The following is a 20,846-nucleotide window of genomic DNA, read 5'->3' as shown; positions in this document are numbered from 1 at the left end:
TGAAGCTCAGGGCTCCCCAGACCTAGAGTTATGGAGTTTTTGATGGTACAAACACTTGAGGCTGTATGACAAAGTCAGTCCCTCTTAGGCGAGTCAGGGAAGTCAAGGGGCACACTGTTTCTCTGCCAGCAACTACTGCTGCTAGGTCATAACCCCATGTTCTTTCCACTTGGAACAGCTCAGAAAGCACACATCGATAGGCACTTAAAGTGGGTCACCCGACCTGGCCAGCCTCGGTGTGCCAGTGACTCCTGTAGGCCCAGAAAGAATACTTTTACCATGGGAGTGCCAACATTGTGTTGGCAGTGGGATGGCATAGTTTATGACCTGTAGCAAGCCTGTTTGGGGTCCTACCTGGTTCCCAGGTATTACCACTGCTCTAGTCTAGGAACCACACCCAGAACTACTGTGTGGAGGGTGGATGCAGAATTCTATCCCTGGTTCTGGGCACAAGGAAAGCCAAGGGGTGCTGCAGAGCCTTTCTTTGGAGCTCACCCCTGGCAGCCAGATGTAGTGCTCCTCGTGGATGAGATTGCTATAGAATTAAGGAACAAACAACAAATGGGGAGGTGCAAAGGAGAGAGTTCTTACTGCAGAGAGTAACAGAAAGAAAGTGGTTCCACATCCTGTGTCAGCTTTGTGTCGTCATGTTGGAGACACTTGTAGAAGCATCAAGGGAGAGGTGCAGATGACTTTCTGAGTGTGCAGAGTGGCTGGCCTGAAGTCACCAGAGCTGCTGCCTTCAGTCTGTGAGACTTTACTCTTTGTAAGCAGAGTCATTGTATTTAACAAGAGGAGAACACTTTTTCCAAATGAAAAATAGGTATCTGTTGAAACTGCCAAGTTTGGGGTTGGGTTCCCACCCAGTGACACAGCACTCAGCCCACTGCCTGTAAACCTTGCTGGGCCCTGTAACCACACACACAGGTAAAAACGCCAAACTTCTACAACTTTATCCCTGTGGTGTTGTCCCTGTCTGAGTAACTTACTTGGACTTTAAAACAAAGCCAATCGCCACTTGCTATATATACTCTCTCTTCCTGGAAGCGCTGTCCTTGCCTTCTTCTTCTTCCACAGGTCTAGAGATCGCACTGAATATCACATTGGATAATTGTTTTAATTTCTAGGTTGCGTTTATTCATGCAGTAGTACATGCATACTTGCATGCTTGTATGCGTGAGTGACTGACAGCACGTATGAAATCAGAGAACAATTTTCAAGAGTTGTTTCTTTCCTACCCAGAGAGCTGAGGTTAAAGTCAGGTCAAGAGGTTTTGAGACGCCCTTACCCACTTCGCTGTCACACAGGGCCTTCTCTGCCTCTTTGCCCTTCTCCCTCTCATCTGTCATTGGGTCTCGGTTTAAACGTTCCCTTCCAGTCAGATATGGCAGTGCACGCCTTTAATCCCTGCGTTAATTAAGTAAAGGAGGATAAGATCAAGTCCTCTTTGAGGCATTTCCCCTCTGTCCTCCCATCCTGACCCACTAAGGTAGATGCTTCCCCTATCTGTTGCTCCAGCCAACGGCGAGCAGGGCAGTGAGCACTCTGTCCTCTCACTGTGTCTGTCCGTCCTTGTCAGGAAGTCGGTGAGCACTGATGGAAATCTGAGGCACAGGAGACAGCTCCCGCTGACAGCCCCCATAGACCTAAGCCGACCCAGGAAATGAGAGGCTCTGCAGGGTAGTCCGCCAGTGTGACCCAAGGCCAGTGGGAACTCTGGCTTCAGCTAATGAACCAGTCTACAAACCCAAGCCGAGGCCCACCCGCCAAGTCACTGTGCTTGTCTTGAGTCTATCCTCACCAGAAAAAATTTTACTTTGTTGGTTTTAAAACTTGTTGTTTGTTTGTTTGGTGGGAAGGGGTGCTGTAGTTGTTTTGAAGACATGATACTGTTTTATATCTGTCCTGTTGGAAGTTTTTGGTTTGGTTTGGCTTCGTTTTCAGTGCCCTACTTTAAAGTAACTATAATAGCACAGGATAAGGCCAGAGACGTACACCATATCTGTCTCTGAATAATTCAGAATTGTTTACTTTTTATTTTTATAGCTATAAATTTTCTGACTTGAAATGTATATTACATTTACAATAAGAATCTTGGCAAAAATGAAATACAACAGTAAAATTAGCCCGTTGGTGCTCTGAAGGTTCCACTTGGGGTGCTCTCTCCTGGTGCTGAGCTTCGCAGGGCATGCTGGGTAATATCTTCATTCTTGTTTGCACAGCCCATCAGCCTATTTGGTTTTCATTCATGCCCCTGAGCATATTGATTTAAATGCTAAAATCAAGCCTTATGATTTTTTGTGTTTCTAACACAGGTCAAAAACCAAACTTCCACCCAAATTGCCTATCTCAATAAATTAAATTCATGTGTGCTTTTCTGAAAGGGCTTTTCATAGCACTAACACACCCTGGACCCAACTACTTCCCCGGCCCTTGGCGACGGGAACAACCCTCTCTTCTTCCTTTTTTTTTTTTTTTTTTTTTATTTAAATACAAGGACCAATTCAGGAAAAATAAATATGTTTATGAACTACATTTTTTTCCACTCAAAATAAAACTAGCCTTTGGAGCCCCATCTATGGGAAGACCTGTTTTCATAAACCGGGAGCTGGCTTACCGAAAGAAGAAGGGTTAGAATGTTTACCCTGGTTTTCAGGTCCTTCTCTCTTCTGGGCATGGTGAGATAGCCAATGCGGCTTCCTGATCTTTCATCTGGAGAGTTCCATTGCATGCTATGCTAGGAAGTCATATGGTTCCATGTCAGCCAGTGCTTGTTACGGTTGAGAGAAATCTGTTTCAGGAATGAAGTGAGTAAAGGCAGTGGGAAATTGCATAATGGAGAAGGCAAAGGTGTATGTCCAACTCAGAACCACACTCTATCTAGAGCTTCACTTTGAAGATAGCACTCACAGCAGGAGGTAGGATGTGTGGAGTAGGAAGACAGTGAGATTTAACAAACAATGGGGAGGTGGGGAGGGATGTGCATGGCTTGGGGCAGACAACAGAGGTGAAGGGTGGAGCTGGAACGATGAGTTAAGAACACTCAGTACCTTTGCTGAAGACCCTGGTTCAGTTCCCAGCACCCAAATGGTAGTTCACAGCCATCTCCAGTCCCAGGGGATCTGACCCTTCTGGCCTCTTCAAGAACCAGGCACGCACGCGCACACACACACACACACACACACACACACACACACACACACACACACACACACACACACGCCATGTAGGCAAACATTCACACACATAAATAAAAATAAAAACTAAACCAATGAAAGAGATTAGGAAGGCAAGTGAGTAAAAGCAGCGAGGTGTGCATCCACACCTCACATCCATGAGAACACAGACAGCCTGTTTCCCTGAACCCAGAGGAGTGGTGCTAGGAAATATAATGTGATAGAATGCAGCGGTGGGAGTAAGGGAGTTCCCGGCGTGTCCCTGCCAACCACACCTTGTGACAGACTTAGTATAAAGAGGATTTATTGTGGGAGAAGGGAACGGGGACCTGAAAAAGATGTAGAAGCAGTGAGAGCAGGGTACAGAGAACAGAAAGAGGAAGAGAGGCCTGCTGGGAACATGTGGGGACAGAGAGAGCGTCAGTAGAAGTGGGGCATAGGTACTGAGCTGTCCTCTCTATTAGCTGTCACCTGGCTCCACACCTGCTGGGCAGCGAGGGATGATGCAAGCCTAGGTCCCTGAGAGGAGCCTAGTAGAAATCTCTGTTAACCAGCAAAGGGAGTGTTAATCATCCCACTGATTGTCACTGCTATGTTAAGACATCTGTCCACACTCTTGGGAGCTAGAGTAAAACTAGGGCTCCCAGAAAGGTGAGCAGTTAGTTCAGGGCCACACAAGACACAGGCTAGAGGTGAACTCTAGCCAGATGCTGTGATTAACCATGCTCTTGCAGTGCTCTGACCAGTATGTTTTCAGAGCCTTTCCCAGCAGGAGCAGAAACAGCAGATGACAGAAAGACTTGTTAGGGTGGGAGGGATGGAGACACAGAGAGAAGGAAAGACTGAGGGTTCCTGAGTCCATCAGAATTCACTGGCTGTAGGTTCCAAAGAGGTGGCCAGGGACAGGTGGGTGCAGATGCACTCAGGTCTTCGCGGTAGCCATGGTCATCCTGTAAGTCTCAGAGTGAGTCTTAACTACCAGGAGACCCCCCAAGTAAGACGGGGTCATCCTTCAATCAGCACCTCATGGCAAGTGACTGGAAGGCAACCCCAATGGCTATAACAAGTAGTTTTTATAGTTTTTAGGGGTACAGGTTACATCAGCAAGGTTACAGTTCAAACTTATTGGCTAGGCATATTGACCTTTGAATCTATTGGCTAGTAAGCATATGACGTGCATTCGGACTCTGTCTGGGACCAGAGGGTCACGTGACTATCCGTACACTCTTCCGTTTTTCAAGAATGTCCCTGCTCCTCCCGAGAACTGTGGGTGGAAAATGGAACTTGGCCTAGCCTTGACCCGAGGCGGGAGCTGGTACTTGGCCTAATCTTGACCTGAGGCAGTGGGTGTAAGGCTGGGGAAAGCCCCCTAGGATCCTTCACAGGAACCCCATAACCTACCTACTTTCTACCAGGCCAAGCTTCTTAGTAGCACTTATACTTAGTAAGAACTATGATCCTTCAATCCTGTTACCTGTGACAGCCCTGTCCCTGTGTGTCCCCTCTTTCCTCAGGACACCCATTCTGCTCTGACCTACCTTCCAGGCAGGGCAGACCATAGTCCCTGAGTAGAAAGGGCCAGCTAAATGAGAGCCAAGCAGAATTTTTACCTAGTGTCCCAGCACAGTGGACTGGTGTCACATGACACTCGAGCTGCTGCTTCTCTGCTCACCCTCCTTTGGAGCAGGAAGAGGCTGAGTCTAATTCAGCCTCACTCTCTAAGTTAGTCCTTCTTAGGGAGCCCAACTCAAAATCCAGAGCACCACTCAGCGGAGGAAGCACACCACAGCCTGACAACAGAGGGGCGTTGCCTCAAGAGATGGCCACCCTTGGAGAACTTACATCAGTAGAACTGAAACCCATTAGAAGCTGCTAAGTTATGACTAGAACTTGTCAGGAAGCATTTTGTGGAACCTATAATTGAGTGGGTACCAGAACACTGCAAACATGATTTTCTTGGGAGGTGAACTGTGGCTTTTGCACAGAAAGCACGGGCTTAAGTAACCTCCATTGACTCCCTAAGAAAAAAACAAATGTGTATATAAACAGGAACCAGGAGGTCACACATATTGAGACTCAAAACATCTTTCACATTCTGGAGTGTTCTTTTTACATACAGAGCCCTCTGTGACCTCTTGTTGACAGTCAAATCCACAAACCAAGTGACATCATTGGCAGTGTGAACCAGCCTCCTGGTGTTGATCCTGGTAAAGGACTGTAGGGCCTTAAGCCTGTACTTCACTGGGGATGTATCATGCAGATTCTCTAGGGCAAACATTGATGTTTGCTGTCCCTGCTTTGGTGACACTTCAAAGTGCAACAAATGAGTAGAATGGCTTCCAGAAGGGATCCTGCTTTTGTCCAGAACTTGCATTATTGCTTGCATCTGTCCCTTATTTAAAAGTAGCCCTGGCTAAGCCTTCACGTCAGCCCTAGAGGAGATGAGTCAGGGGACCTGCAGGTGGGGGGAGTGCAGGGCTCTGCTTCCCACCCGAGCTTCTTTACGGTCTCAGGAAGTCACTCTACAACTGGGAAGGAGGGCCCATCATCCTCCATGAATGTGAAGATGCTAGCTCCACGTCAGTGTGCGCTTTGAGCTGCAGACCAAAGCTAAGTGGACCGTGCTCACTATGTCCTCTGCTCTCTTCCAGCCCACTGCTAGCCGTGTCTTTTGCCACCTGCTGTGCTGTACCAGGAGTGGCCCTGTTGACCTGGGGAGTGAATCCACTGACCGGGGCCTTGGGGGTCTTCAACATTTTCCTGTATACTTGTTGTTACACACCACTGAAGAGGGTCAGCATCGCCAATACCTGGGTTGGAGCCGTGGTTGGTGCCATTCCTCCTGTCATGGGCTGGACAGCTGCCACTGGAAGCCTCGATGCTGGTGAGTGTCCCCTCGTGCAACAGTGGCTTTTCTCAACAGACAGGGTTGTCAGTGCCAGTGGGAGAGCTCCCGAGTCTTCCAAGTGGACCCAGCACCTGCCAGTACAAGGCCCCACAGGGCTTGGAGCAGTTCCATTTTAGTCTGTTGACTCTTGTGGCAAAAGTGTTGATGGGGAAGTCCCAGCTGAAGGGGTCCGTGTCATCCTAGCATGGGAGACATAGGGAAGGCCTAAGAGAAATCAGAAGGCACTGCTGTCTCAGCCTAGGACTGCAGATAGAGGGAGGAAAGGCCCCAAAAGAGTGATAGAATCAGAACACAAGGACCAGCTGATTTGTTTGGGATCCGTTAGGAACCCCCGTCCCCTGCTAAAGCCATGTCACCTGGCTGACAAGCCTTCTTCCTTCCCCTGGATCAGGCTCGTTTTCCCTTGTGAGAGGACAGATTACCTTCATTAGCTCCTCGTTTGCTTTTACATGGTTTGCTGAGACCGTTCATGCTGTCCACAGCAGAAGGGCCCAGTGGCGCCACAGTGTTTGGTGGTGTATCACAGCTGGATTTGTGGGGTGAAAATAGCTCACTTTACCATCTGAGGAAAGCTTCACAGTCTGATTAGTCAAGTAATTGGTGTTTTGACCGACACGTAGGAAGGAAGTGGTGAGGTTTCCTGCAATATCTGTAAGTACATAGTTTTCACATGAGGGATCAAAAGGCAGTGGCCACACACCGTCGCCCTGTGAGCCACACTTCTGAAACTTCATAAAAGCTCATACACTCTGATTTGGCAGACACACAAATGCCATTACACCTTTGCCATGATCATCTCCTAGAATGGTTTTAATATCCTGTAAGTGGTGGGTTTAATGAATACACAAATACAGCATTCTAAAGCTTATGTACTCTGTGATAAACTAAGCTCAAGCCTCATCCACGTGGGAGGCAGCAGCAGCAAAAGGCTCCAGAGCCAGATCTGAGCGCCTGTTTGCTGCTGACCTTGGACCTGAGCGTGGCCCCTTCTGGCAGTCTTCTAATCTGCCACTTGGAGTTCACAATAGTCTCTCCTTGTAGAGTGGTTCTGAGGACAGAGGGCTTGTTACTGTGGATAACTTAGAAGAGGAGGAAATTTATTTTGTACACTGACAGAAGTTGGGGCATTGAAAATGTAAAGGCCAGCAGTTGGGCTATTAGATAAAGGCATCTGCCACCAAGCCTAGTGACCTTAGTTCAATCCCTGAGATCCATGTGGTGGAAGGAGAGAACCAGCTTAAGCAAGTTGTCCTCTCACCTCCATGTGTGCACACACACATACTAAATATATATATTTAATCTGAAAGAACGCTGCATCCAGTAAGGGCCCCAGACTGTTGGTGCATAGAAGAAGAACAACAATAACTAAAAGACAGTGAACATTGATGTGTTTTGTAAAACCAAGATGTGTTTTATAGAACCCTGGGCATGTTTGTAGAGCACAATCTGGTACAGTGGGCAGGGCTGACTCAGTGAGCTCATGCTGAGACACCCCCTCCCGCCCAGGTACCATATGACAGATGTAGTATAAATGGTGACATGGGAAGAGGAGTTGAGAAGGGAGTAGAGGCAGAGAAAGAGAGGGGACAAAGAAGGAGAGAGAGAGAGAGAGAGAGAGAGAGAGAGAGAGAGAGAGAGAGAGAAAGGGGGGGGAGGCTGGCCAGAGGGGAGAAAGGGAGAAAGGTATCAGAGAAAGAAGAGAGTTAGAGTCAGAGAGAGGGAGAGGCCAATCAGTCCCTTTAATAGCAAGCCAGGCCTACATGGGTGTTGCTAGGTAACTGTTGAGCAGAACTTAGAAGAATGCCAACAAACATAATACTCAACTCACAACATAACGATCAGACTCACAGTCACAAACTCCTGTGTGCAAGCATGTGCAACTGTACACACACACATGAATATACCATATGTTCTGTCCCCACACACAAAGATAAATAAATTGATCATTTATATACCCGTATGTGTATATAGAGAAAAAGATTAAGTTTTACACAGTCTTTCTGTAACCCCAATTTTAATTGTATGCAGACATGTAAGTGACGGGAGGCAGAGGGGCCAGGCATGCCTTGTAACCAAATGAAGAGTACGCAGTTGTCTGGAAAATGGTGTCTATCACCAGCTTGAACAGAACCTGGCATGAGACAGAAGATTTCTGAAACCACCAGGGGACATTTCCTGGTCAGCCGTCCACACTGACTTCTGTTCTGTGTCTTGGAATTTTCTAACCCTCCGGCTCAGTGCACTGGGGAAGGAGGAGCACAAGCTTGAGGAGAACCTTAGTAAAACACTTTCAAAGAGAAAACAGATGATCATATACCTAACCGTTGGGGAGGAGGTACAGGAAAGGTGACGCTAGCTCTGTGGAAGAAGGCTCGTGGTGTTCATCCAGCAGAGCCAAGGCGAGAAGGAACAAATCTGTAAGGACCTGTCTCCATTTACAGAGAGCAGAAACCTAAGAGAGTGTGTTACAAGTAATTACTGCTGGCATTTTAGGACCTAAGTTGAATGAAATTAGTACAATTTAGTCATCTTATAGAACTGCCCTGTTCAGGATGGTAACTACTAACCATGGATAGCTATTTCATTTTTAAATCAATAGATGTAAGTTTCCTCGAGCCCACTAGCCGTCAGGTGCGCAGAGCCACATTTGGTTCGTGGCTGCCATACTGACAGCACAGCGCAAAACCTTTGAGAATGGAGCGGGGTTAGATAAATAGGTCATGGGGACACATCCTCACAAGGGCCAGGGCCTCGGTGAGCAGCCTCCTCTGCCACATGCCTGCTGCCCTGCTGCCCTGCTGCTCAAGATCCAAAGTGACTGGGTGGACCGACTACGGTCTGAATTGTGAGCTGTGATACACCTTTTATTTATCATCAGTGTCTGTCAAACTGATTTTCTCTCCAGAAAGTTCATTCAGAAAACACTGCCTAGAAGCAAAGACTCTTTCTGAAGCTGTGTCTGTTTCTTGATATGTGTGCCCTTTAACAGTGATTAATGTATGGACCTGTCCTAGATTCACAGGCTCAGAGCCCATCCATTTTTCCCAGAATGCTACTGGGCCTTTATGTGGCTCTAGTAGTGTCTAAGAATGTCACATCAGTAAGTTCCCAGATGCTGCTAATGCCCCTGGTCCAGGAACCCCAGTGCTCAAGTTTATAAAGACAGAATTCTAAAGAGCCCCAGCCCTAGGTACCTCAGAAGTTCCTAGAGAGTGGGACTGATGCTTGTTCAAACTATGAACAGTATCATGTGTTCTGTCTACAGAGGTCGGCGACCACCAGGGTTCTTGTGGTGGTCTTGGGGAGCATGGGTAGATGGAAAGAGCTTTTCTGAGGAAAAAAGTGGCAGAGCCTTTCCTTCCTTCTGTGGTATCTCCAGCCCATTTAGCCTTTGAGCCTCAGGAGTAGTGACTTTAGAGAGTCCAAAGTATCAGTCTTTGGAATACCTACAGGAGGAGGACTCTGAAGGCCAAGTAGGTATTAAATTAAGGAAGCAGGAGCCGCTGGGAGACTACTCACTAAGCTGCTCAGCTCAGCCCGGGCACTGCCAGTTTACCAGCTTAACAAACTAATGCCCGTAGTCATTCACTGTGCAGGTGTTGGGGCCCTACTTGTGCCTGGCTTTGAGAGATACAAAACTCACCCCTGACCTCATGAAACTGTGCCTGAGCGTCTAGGAGAGACAGACAGACATTACTAAGGCTTAGCTTAGGGTCTTCTGTGGGTGTGGGCTCACCACTCCTCCCCAGATGAGGCTCGAAAGACACCAGTGGACCCGTGAAGGAATGTGAGCCTATTAGTTGAGAGGCAGAGAGATGAAGTTGTGTGGGCCGAGACCAGGCCGGCCGTGACGCCCGCAGAGGAATTGATAGTGCAGTAAAAGATGGTGAAGAGGCATGGTGACTGCACAAGCAGAGTCTGGAGCACTGGGGTTGCTTACATAGGGGTGCACAGCAGGTTCTCCTGTGAGTTTGCAGAGCCTGCCTTCACTGATGGCTCAGGCCCACACGCCTTCTCTCACCCCCCACCCTCCGCTTCACACTCGCTGCTCTTCTCCCTTATACAACTACCTATCCTGGGCCTGCCCTTCATCCTCCCTGGTCAGTATCTCAATGAAGCATCAGTCTGATCACCCTTTGATCCTTGTTAACTCCAACAAATCGGGGTTAGGCGGAGGGTTTAAAAGGAGGCAGATTGGGCTGGAGAGATGGCTCAGTGGTTAAGAGCACTGATTGCTCTTCCAGAGGTCCTGAGTTCAAATCCCAGCAACCACATGGTGGCTCACAACCATCCGTAATGGGATCTGATGTCCCTTTCTGGTGTGTCTGAAGACAGCTACAGTTTACTCATATACAAAATAAACAAATCTTTAAAAAAGGAGGCAGATTGACTGAATTTCCTCTGTTCCTTTACCCCCACTCCCCACCCTAGAAACCAGTGCCCATATAAACCAGCACCAACATTTTAGTGGCCCTGACCATGTCTCCCTCTGCAAAACATTAGTTGGGCTCAGTAGCTAGAGGTCGGGACTGAAGAGGAAGCTGCTCGCCAGCATGTGAGGTGTAAGTCCTGTGGCCTATGGTCCTTCCTGCAGAGAGGAGTATGTAGGAGACAGTGGGTGTGAGGTAAGTCCTGGGGCCTATGGTCCTTCCTGCAGAGAAGAGTATATAGGAGACAGTGGGTGTGAGGTAAGTCCTGTGGCCTATGGTCCTTCCTGCAGAGAGGAGTATATAGGAGACAGTGGGTGTGAGGTAAGTCCTGGGGCCTATGGTCCTTCCTGCAAAGAGGAGTATATAGGAGACAGTGGGTGTGAGGTAAGTCCTGTGGCCTATGGTCCTTCCTGCAGAGAGGAGTATATAGGAGACAGTGGGTGTGAGGTAAGTCCTGTGTGTCAGGTAACCCACCCAGGGAGAAAGGGCAAGGACCATGTCCAGAAGCACTCTCCATCCCTTGTTGGCATGGATTTGTCTGTAGTTTCTGTGCTAGCCACAGGGCTGGGTGATGTCCTTCACAGGCTGCTGGGCAATGAAGTATTTCCCTGGCCTCCACTCGCCTGCAAGAACAAAACACCATGGAGGGAATATATCCCATGAGATTCTGAGTCTTTTCCCACAACTACTTTGATCCCCACCCCACCCCCCTCTTTGTTTCCAATGGTGGAAAAGCATTTGTGCTGAGGGTGCTCTGGTTGGGAAGGCCCTGGCAGCTTCAGATCTGCCTGGGCTGGGCTGTCGTCCATCACAGGACAAGTGAGGTGGGATTTGGGGGTGATGAAGAGGATTAAGCACATTAGCAGGCGAGAATCCTGAAAGCTAAACAAATGTCAGTTGTTCTTGATACTTGCTATTTTATAGCTGCATGGAGGACTGGAAACCACTCAGCTCTCTCCCAGCCGCACAGCCAAAGGCTTTGTTTGTGGCTGTCATATCAAGGCGGTCAGGGTGCGGCAGCCAACTGCTTCTGTGCACTGGGGGTTGTGGGGGGGGGGGGTGCCTTCCTTTTACAAAGCCCTTCTGTCTTTGGAATGAGCCATTATGATGGGATTTTACCTGTACCCACTTTCCTCGGCTTCAGACGTGGCTTTTCCTCCCACCTACCCAATCATCCTGCCTTTATTTTATTAATTTTTTAAAACAGGAAACATTAAAAATACTCTGTGGTTAGATAGAACTCAGGAAGGCGGTCTCCAGCTGCTGACCAGGCTGACCTGCAGCCTCAGGAGCTGAAGCACTTGGTTTGGGGAGCAGTGATGGCAGTGGCTCAAGTGACCTGCTGGAACCCCAGTGAAGAAGTCCCTTGGGGGCCTGGTCAGATAAGTGGCTGAAGCTGACACTCAGCCCCCAGGAAGCGGCCTGGAGCCATACACATTAGGCCTCTCAGGAGTGTTTATCTCCAGAGACTGTTTATCCGAGGCTTGCTGCCTTCTCTTCCCTCCCCCTCTCCAACGCCACCTCCCTGCATCATCTCATTTCTTAGAGATGCTGGGATTCTGTGTTGTCATTTCCTAAATCTAGAGAAACCCCCTGTTTTATTAGTCTTCATTGAGCCTTCTTCATGGTGAAGATGGTAAGAGTCGTTTAGAGTTGATTGCTAGCCTGGTTTATAATTCAGGTGCTGTGTGGTAAACATTAATTATGTCAACCAGCATTGGGTTACAATTGAGGACTCAGAAATGGGCTCTTATCAGGGGGTGACACTTGGCAGATGGATGGCTTTAGTAACAAAAAAAGAGTGAGTTGTTTTAACCTCGGCTGGTAAACTGCAAACCCTAACCCGCTCTCCACGTTATTTCCCTCCGGTAGTCCCAGGTGAGAGAAGAGAGTCAGGGGGGTTCCTCCACTCACTCACTCCGCAAATATTTATGAAAGGCTTACTAAATGCCCGGCACTGTGAACCCGAGCGTTTGAAAAGATTTCCTTTAAAATCCTGTCTCCACTTGACTCAGACAGACGCAATAGTGTCTCTTCCTGAGATGTTACCTTAACTGGCCTGGAGCAGGATTTAGCTAAGATAAACGGAGCCAGAGCCAGAGCGTCTCTTTTCCTTCTTTTGTGGGGTGGGTAGGGGTGGGACAGGACAGAGTCTCACTGTGTAGACCTAGCTGGTCTTGAACTCACAGAAATCTGCCTGCCTCTCCTGAGTGCTGGGAGTAAAGACCAATACCACCACCACCATCAATAAACCCTATCTTTGGAATTCAAAGACAAAACAAGTCTGACTTTTGTAGAAATATTAACAGGATATTTAGAACCCTGTGTTTTACCCAGTGTTTAACATCAGAACAGAAAAAGGCTGTGAAAGAAAGTGCTGTAAGTGTGTTGCTGATAGTATAATTGCAGACAAGCTGCGTTTGTTCAGTTCTCGTTGATGTCACTGCAGACTGGAACTGGTTCTGGCTTTAAGGGCGCTGGACATCCTCAGCGGAACATAGTGTCTGGTGCAGAATGCCCATAGAACTGGCACTGGCGACGCCAGGTAACATTGGAGGATGAGGACTCTGGATGTGAACCAAGGGGGATTTGACTTCTGGAAAGAATTCATGAGGGCCTCAGACTTCTAGGGAGGAGGTCAGAGAAGGGTCGGAGCTTTGTGCTTCCTACCCTTCAAATGCCGCTTCTCCAGAGTCTGTGATGGAAGGTAGAAAGAGCACTCTTAGTCAGGGTTTTACTGCTGTGAATGACGCCATGACCAAGGCAGGTCTTATAAGAACAACGTTTAATTTAACTGGCTGACAGGTTCAGGGGTTCAGTCCAGTATCATCAAGGTGGAAGCATGGCAGCATCCAGGCAGGCCTGGTGCAGGGGGAGCTGAGAGCTCTGCATCTTCGTCTGAAGTCTGCTAGTGGAGACTGGCTTCCAGATAGATAGCGATGATGAGGGTCTTGAGCCCACCGCCACAGTGACCCACCTACTCCGAGGCCACACTTCCTAATAGTGCCACTCCCTGGGCCACGCATATACAAACCATCACACACGCCAAGGTAGAGAGAACCCCAGGTGCCTGCTGCACATCCTCCTCATTATTCCCCAGTCCCTCGCAAAGGAGTCTACAAGCTGGAAATGCCCACTGGTGTTCCTGTTTCCAGACGGCTTGAATGTGGCCTTTCGTCTCCTGTGTGGTTGATAAACCTGCCCCACTTCATGCTCCCTTTATCTGTCTCTCCGTAGAAGTCTATTGCACCAAGGCTGACCACACATGTTAGTCCTCAAAAAAACCCACCAGCTTTAAGGCCTGTGACCCTGGAGCTCTGGGACAGCTCTGCCTCCTCAGCTGGCCAACCCTGACCAGGCAGGGAGTGGATGAGCGTCATGGGCCACACTTAGAGAGGAGCCTGCTGGACCAAAGCCAGTGCAGTGGGGTCTGTCCTTACACGGCCATGTGTGGATGGTGGGGGCCAGCGACTGGACTTCAGTGTGGGAAGCAGGTCCCCACCAGGCATCCCCAAGGGAATTACCAAAGTGCATGCCCATGGTTAGTGCTCCTCCTTAGGCTCCTCGCCCTTCCGGGAAGGCACTGTGTGGCTGGATTGCTGAGCTTCCTTCGTCAATAGTGACAGAAGAGCATTTCTGGACTTGGGCAGAGATGGAAATGAGGGCCAGCACCCCTTCCCCCAGTTGTTTCTTGTAGTAATAATAGTTTTGAAGTGAACTGAAAAGTCTCCCAAGTGTCTATAAGAAGACTGTGCTGAGAGCAGGACTCTGGTTGGGCCAGCATTCTCTCCTGCTGTCCATTCATGCACGGTGCTTGTGCTTCTCTGTCTCTCCCATGAGCAAGGGGATTACTGTGCTGGGTGCTGCATGTGCTCTGGGGTAGCCATTGTTGAGCAGCCTCAGAAAGTCACTCCTAAGGGCCCACTCCCACAGGTCACAGCTGTTCCATAGATGGCGCCTGTGATTAAAGGAAAGAAGAGTTGATGTTTCTCCCAGGTAGGTCTAAGAAAATGAGAGCGCTTACTTAAAAGAAGCAGAAGCCGGGTGTAGTGTCATGTGCTAGTAATCCTGGCACACAGGAGGTAAGGCAGGAGGATTGCTTCTAGTTTGAGGCCACCCTGGGCTACATAGAGAATTCCAACCCAAACTGGCCTGAGAATGAGACACCATCTCTAAAAAGGAAAAAAAAGGAAGAGAACAAAGTCTTCCTAAATGAGTAGGTGGCAGCCTGCCCTGTGATGTGCTTCTTGCAGGGGCCATCCCTCGCTCCCCAAGCCAAGTGAGGTGCCTGCAAGTCCTGCCTGTCCCTAAGGTGTCACTTCCCACAAACTATAACTCCATATGTGTTGTCTCCTTCCCTGGCCAGAGCCCAGCAGAGAAACATTACCCCCTCCCCCTGCCTGCCCCCCAAAACAGTGTCCTCTAGCAGGCAGCTGGTGTCCGCTGTCAGGGAGGACAGGCGGACCCAGTAAAAATGGACTTCTTGGAGGAGTGAGGCTGAGGGGGTGCAGAGCACTTTGTTCGCCCCACCAAGAAGGGGGGCCCCACCACAGCCCTGAGCTGACTCAGGCCTTCCTGCCCCAACTCACCTTATCTTGATGAAGAAAGTGGTTTGTTTTCCTTCTCTTCTGTGAGCAGAGGCAGTTGAAGTGCATCAGGCGGAGCTGTGGGTGGTTTTCTGACTGCAGTCCATTAAGCTGTGGATCCTGAAGTGACTTCATTTGTGACATGAGCCAAACCCATACCAGCTTCCTCTCAAAAACAACAGCTTGCTGCTCTTCCAAAACTGAGCTTCTATCTGGGCTCCCTTGTTCTAAGTAGAACCAAACTTTCTGTTGCACAACACAGACTACTACAGTTGGCACACCAGAGGCTAAAGGGACAGTGAGGGGCAGTACTGGAGAAAGAGTCCCCATTGCTACAGGTTTAACAGTGCCAAGTTTGTTCTTTCTGGTCATTTCTAGAATAAAACCCACCTGGAGCTCTGAGCCTTACCATCCCTCCTCTGGGTTCTTCTGTCTCCCTCACCCATGCCCTGGTTCTGTTGCCACAATGAGTTTTCCTTGACAAGACACTTCCTGCCCTTGTCATAACCCCACCCCCTTCTGTGGCCATCACTACTGTATCTCATACTCAGCCCAAGGCCTATGGGTCCAAGACAACTCGTGAGAGCTACTAGGGCTTCCCAAACGTGATGCTTGGGGTCCTTTTTTCTTTTTTCTTTTTTTTTTTTTTTTTTTTCGGAGCTGGGGACCGAACCCAGGGCCTTGCGCTTGCTAGGCAAGCGCTCTACCACTGAGCTAAATCCCCAACCCGATGCTTGGGGTCCTTAAAGCTGCCCTGTGCCCTGACAATCTCCACCACCAGTCGAAAAGTTACCTGTATTTTCCCATCAAACATGAAGACTCTCAGTCACCACCATTTGCTCCTTCAGCTGCCCCAGCCTTCCCTGCCTGCTTTCCAATTCCCAAGAAGTCTCCATGTCAAGATAAGTGTCCTATGTGTGTCACTGGAATGGGTACCAAGACTCTTATCTTAATAAACTAGAAAGTGCCTCTCTTGTTATTTCCAACAAGCCTCTCCCTTGGGAATCCCTCCTGTGGGAATGGTACTGCTGGTCATGCTAGAATAATCTGGGAGGAGGAACACCAGCTGAGAAAATGCCTCCATCAGATTGGACTGTAGACGGCTCTGTTGGGACATCATCGTCATAATTAATTAATATAGTAAGGCCCAGTCCATTGGGTGCAGCACCAGCTCTGGTCAGGTGGTCCTGGGTTACATAAGAAAGCAGGCTGAGCAAGCCATGGAGAGCAGCCACTAAGCACTGAGATTCCTCCATGGTCTCTCAGTTCCTCCTCTAGTTCCTCCTTGTGTTCCTGCTGCAACCTCTAACCTGAGAGTTGTAAGCAGAAACAAACTCTTGTGATGTCTTTGGTCGTGGTGTTTGCCACAGCATTAGAAAGCCTGAGACAGAAGGGCTGAGACAGGTTGCTGGTCACCTGAGCACAGGCCTCCCAAGTTCACTTCGAGGCTGAGAGAGCCTTGCTTTGGAGATGTCTGCTGGTGCCTAACTCTTTCCTTTTCTCCCCACATTTCCTCACAGGAGCACTTCTTCTGGGAGGGATCCTGTACTCCTGGCAGTTCCCCCACTTCAACGCCCTGAGCTGGGGCCTCCGTGAAGACTACTCCCGAGGAGGCTACTGCATGATGTCTGTCACCCACCCAGCCCTCTGCCGGCGGGTGGCCCTGCGCCACTGCCTGGCCCTGATTGCTTTGTCGACTACTGCCCCTGTCCTGGACATCACCACATGGGTCTTCCCTGTCATCTCCCTCCCTATCAACCTGTACATCTCCTACCTCGGCTTCCGCTTCTATGTGGACGCGGACCGCAAGAGCTCAAGGAAACTGTTCTTCTGTAGCCTGTGGCACCTGCCCCTGCTCCTGCTGCTCATGCTCACCTGTAAGCAGCGGCCAGGTCAGGAGGGGGACAAGGGAGAGGCTCCGAGCTGAAAGGCAGCCAGTCTGTGGGGACCATGAGAGCAGACACATGCAGACACACGCAGGTACAGCACTGCCCCGGGCCAGCAGGAAGGGTATTGTGGTTCCAGCAAGAGGGGAACTGAGTGGTGTCATCTGGTGCTGTGTCTTCACTTACCAGTGCTTTTAATGTCAGTCAGACTGCTTCCCAGATAAGAAAGGACTAGCATACGGAGTCAGTACAGAAGAAGAAGATTTCTTCTCCTCAAAGGTCTTTATGCACCTTTTCCTCCAGCCCTGTGTTCTCTCCCTCACATGATGTATATGCACATCTTCCTCCCCATCCCCACCCCAGTCCCCCCCCCACACACACATACCCCACCTGGAGGCCACCATGGTCGTTGCTCAACCAGGCAAGTGCTTGTGACCCCAACCTCTGAAGTCCTGCATCCTGAAGGTCCTATACACTGCCTCAGAAGAACACATAGTTTGGCTACAGCACCCCTTCTCGGCCAGTGAGATGGGGCCTGACTAGCTTTCCCTACCTACCAGTGTTCTCAACCGTGAATTCCCTCAAGTATCAGAACTCCTTGCCTGGGCTGCTCACCGGGAGTGAGGATTCCAAACAGTTGCCTGTGGAATCCCAGGCTGCGTTGCCAGCACCCACCATCACTTCAATCCCACCCCATATCAGGACTTCAGAAACCCCAGGAGACACACCGCATGTTCATCATTCTCTCAGGCGTGGTCTAAGCATTTCTTTGTGGAAGGGCATCACTCAGCATAATCTGAGGGAGAGGGTGAACTGGGTCAGCAGCCATTTTGCGCCCATTCTTATCCCTTTTGTGCAAACCACATTTCCACACTTTGCCTCCTGAGTCCAGAAATTGGCCTCTGTGCCCAGTGGTATTCAGAGAGGGCCAGCTGGGCTCCTAGTGGCCATGAGTCCAGTTCTGGGACTTCATGGCCTCTAATAGAAAATGCAGGTACCTGTAAGTCGTCAGTCTGTTGTGTACTCCCTCAGGCCCACAGAGAGGAATGTTGCCTTAAAATTGTGGAGCTTGGCAGTGTTTGAGTCAATGATCTCCCAGGGTACTGTGCCCTGTCAGGATTCCTTCAAGGGGTGGTTTAAACCACGTGAAAAACGGTTCTTGAATTTGGACTATTCTTAAAATGTGGAAGGCTTGAGCCATGGCTCAAAGGGAGAGCACTTGCTTAGCTCTGGACTCAGGGTTTGAACTCAAGCAAAACAAAAAAGAGGGGGTGGGGAGTAGGATTGTGTCTAGAGCGACTGCGGACAGGGTGCCTGGTACCTCTTTCTACCTATTGTAACCTTACCTCCTGGCTGTTTCCTGTGGGAACAGGGACTGAGGATGTCTGCAAAGAGCATCTAGGACTTGTTGTAGCTTTTAAGCCTGTAAAGTGTTGATTCTCCTCCTCCTGTAATAAAACAGTTACCGGAGAATACAAGAACCAGAGTGTGTGTCCTGTGTTACCCAGTCATACCAAGCCCCCCAAGGTTCAGCCCTGCACCCTCCTCCAGGAGCTAGCTGCCAGCTACAACTCCTCTGTATTTCCTTCTTTCACTTTTCCTAACTGTGAATTGACAATTATACTTGTATCTATTTATAGAGCACAGAATGATATGATTTATGAATCCACATAGCAGGATCCTAGCATAACCGTTGTCTTAAGTGGGTATCACTGTATGGTGATGATATTTGACGTTTAGTGGTTTTTGAAATGTATGTTATTTTTTTTACTGTATTTACTACATCACACAGTATTTTAAAAATAAATAAATAATGCCCCTCCCGTCCTCCCTCCCTGTCTGGCCATAATCTCCCCTAACTCCTCAGCCAGCCAGCTACCCTCCTGTTTTGGGTTTAAATAGTTTTTATTTTCCTTTGGTTTGGTTTGGTTTGGTTGTGATAGTGATTTTGAGATAGGGTTTCATGCAGCTCAGAGATGTCCTGTATCCCTGATGTGTGTCCACCTCCCACATGCTGGGATTGCAGTTACATGACACCAAGCGCAGCAACAGGGCAGAGCCCACATAGAAATGGAATTGCATGATGTTGGTCTTTCCAAGCCTGACTTACTGTTACAGATGATAAACTTTTACTGTCCTTAAGTGACCGTTCTACTGTAGGTTTGGTCCACGTAATCTTTATCTGTTAATTGCTACCATCATTATTTGAATCTAGGATGTCATCCAAAGACCACAACTGCCTGATCCCCAGACTGTGGTGTGGGAGTGATGGGGCCTCTAAAACACAGGGCCTGGTAGGTTGTCTTCTGGCCTTTGGGAGCCCTTGAAGGTGTGATAGGACCCTAGTGCCTTCCTGTCAATCACATAAGGTAGTAACATTCACCTGCCACAGTCTTCTCAGGACAAGCTGCCTTTGCATAGCTTAAGCATTCCAACACCCTGAGCCAAACACGCCTGCCTTCCTTCTTCACTCAGCTGTCTCCGTCACAGTTCTCACAGTTCTGGGATGCCAGTGCACATCTTCATGCCTAGCCTCTCCTCAAAGCCGTCCAGACTATCAGCTGCCTTCTACTGTTAATCTCCATAGGGGCCTCCCCATCCTGTCAGAGGTCTGACTAGATCTCTTTACACTCAGACCTCACTGTATTCTCCAGTGTTCTCCGCAGCCATCTTCCATGTAGAGCCCCACAACAGGCTGTTGGCAAACTTCCTTAGGGCTCTCTGTGCTCAAGATGGCCCACTCACCAGACACCGCAGCTCCCACAGACATCATGGCCTGTCTTCCTGGGCACTCTGCTTTCTACAGTCCAGTGTCCTAAGATTCCTACCCACTAGAGATTTCTTAGAGTCCAGGGGAACTTGAACATGGGGGACTCAGACCAAACCCTGAAAGACTGGGCCTATGTGAGCAAGTATTTCCCTATCTTTCTAGGCCTAGGACCTTCCTGTATCGACACCCCCTAGTCTTGGGGCCACAGAATGGGCGGTAATGTGTGGTGCTGGCTAGATGCAGGTGCCACCAGTGTGGAAAAACTTGTAGCTTCTATGAAAACTCTGACGTGGTGGAGAGAGTCTCCAATTTGCAATGGTTGGACTTGGGATTTGGAGCTTCTCTGCAGTATGGAAACGGTGCACCACGAATAGAAGCTTCCAGGGATGTTTGACTCTTGAGCCTTTCCAGGGCTGCCAGATGCTTGTGTAGGTGCCAGATGCTGGGCACCAGCAGCAAGCTGTGACTCTTAAGTCAGCACAGGCCTGTGGGGAGACACAGACACTGCTGTTCCTATTGCATTGTCACAGGCGGTGGGCGGGAGACCCCGTGCACTTAATGTAGAGGCCCAATCCTGTTGTAAGCTGAGCAGACTTTATAATGTGTGTGTGTGTGTGTGTGTGTGTGTGTGTGGTGTGGTGTGTGTGTGGCGCATGTGTGCTATGTATGAGGGGGTGTGTGGTGTGTGTGGTGTGGTGTGGTATGTGTGGTGTGGTGTGGTATGTGTGTGGGGTGTGTGTGTGGGGTGTGTATGTAGTATGAGTGAGGGGGTGTGTAGTGTGTGGTATGTGTGAGTGTGTGTGTGGTGTTTGTGAGGGGTGTGTGGTGTGTGTGTGGTGTGTGTGGGGGTACATGTGTGGTGTGTGTGAGGAGGTGTGTGTGGTGTGTGTGTGTGTGGTGTGGTATGTGTAAGGGTGTGTGTGTGTATGTGGTGTGTATGTGTATGTGTGTATATGTGGTGTGTGGTATGTGTGTGTATGTGTGTGGTGTGTGTATATGTGGTTATATGTGTGGTACATGTGTGGTATATGTGGGGGTGTGGTGTGTGCGTGTGTGTGTGTGTGGTGTGTGATATGTGTAAGAGCATGTG

The 20,846-nt window shown here is 49.2% G+C and overlaps 1 protein-coding gene across 2 annotated transcripts in view; it reads left to right on the top strand.

The window, feature by feature from the left end:
• The window catches only part of Cox10 (cytochrome c oxidase assembly factor heme A:farnesyltransferase COX10), a 111,801-nt gene extending 93,337 nt beyond the window's left edge, over positions 1 to 18,464 (top strand). For both annotated transcript variants that reach the window (NM_001398997.1, XM_063269908.1), the window contains 2 exons: positions 5,828 to 6,060; positions 16,621 to 18,464. In NM_001398997.1, coding sequence (NP_001385926.1) covers positions 5,828 to 6,060; positions 16,621 to 17,027 — 640 coding nt within the window. In that variant the 3' untranslated portion in view covers positions 17,028 to 18,464. The remainder of the gene's footprint in view (positions 1 to 5,827; positions 6,061 to 16,620) is intronic.
• The last annotated feature ends 2,382 nt before the right edge of the window (positions 18,465 to 20,846 follow it).

This window comes from Rattus norvegicus, chromosome 10 (assembly GCF_036323735.1).
Source record: "Rattus norvegicus strain BN/NHsdMcwi chromosome 10, GRCr8, whole genome shotgun sequence".
In the NCBI taxonomy this organism is placed as follows: domain Eukaryota; kingdom Metazoa; phylum Chordata; class Mammalia; order Rodentia; family Muridae; genus Rattus; species Rattus norvegicus.
This window is presented reverse-complemented; position numbering and strand designations above follow the sequence as displayed.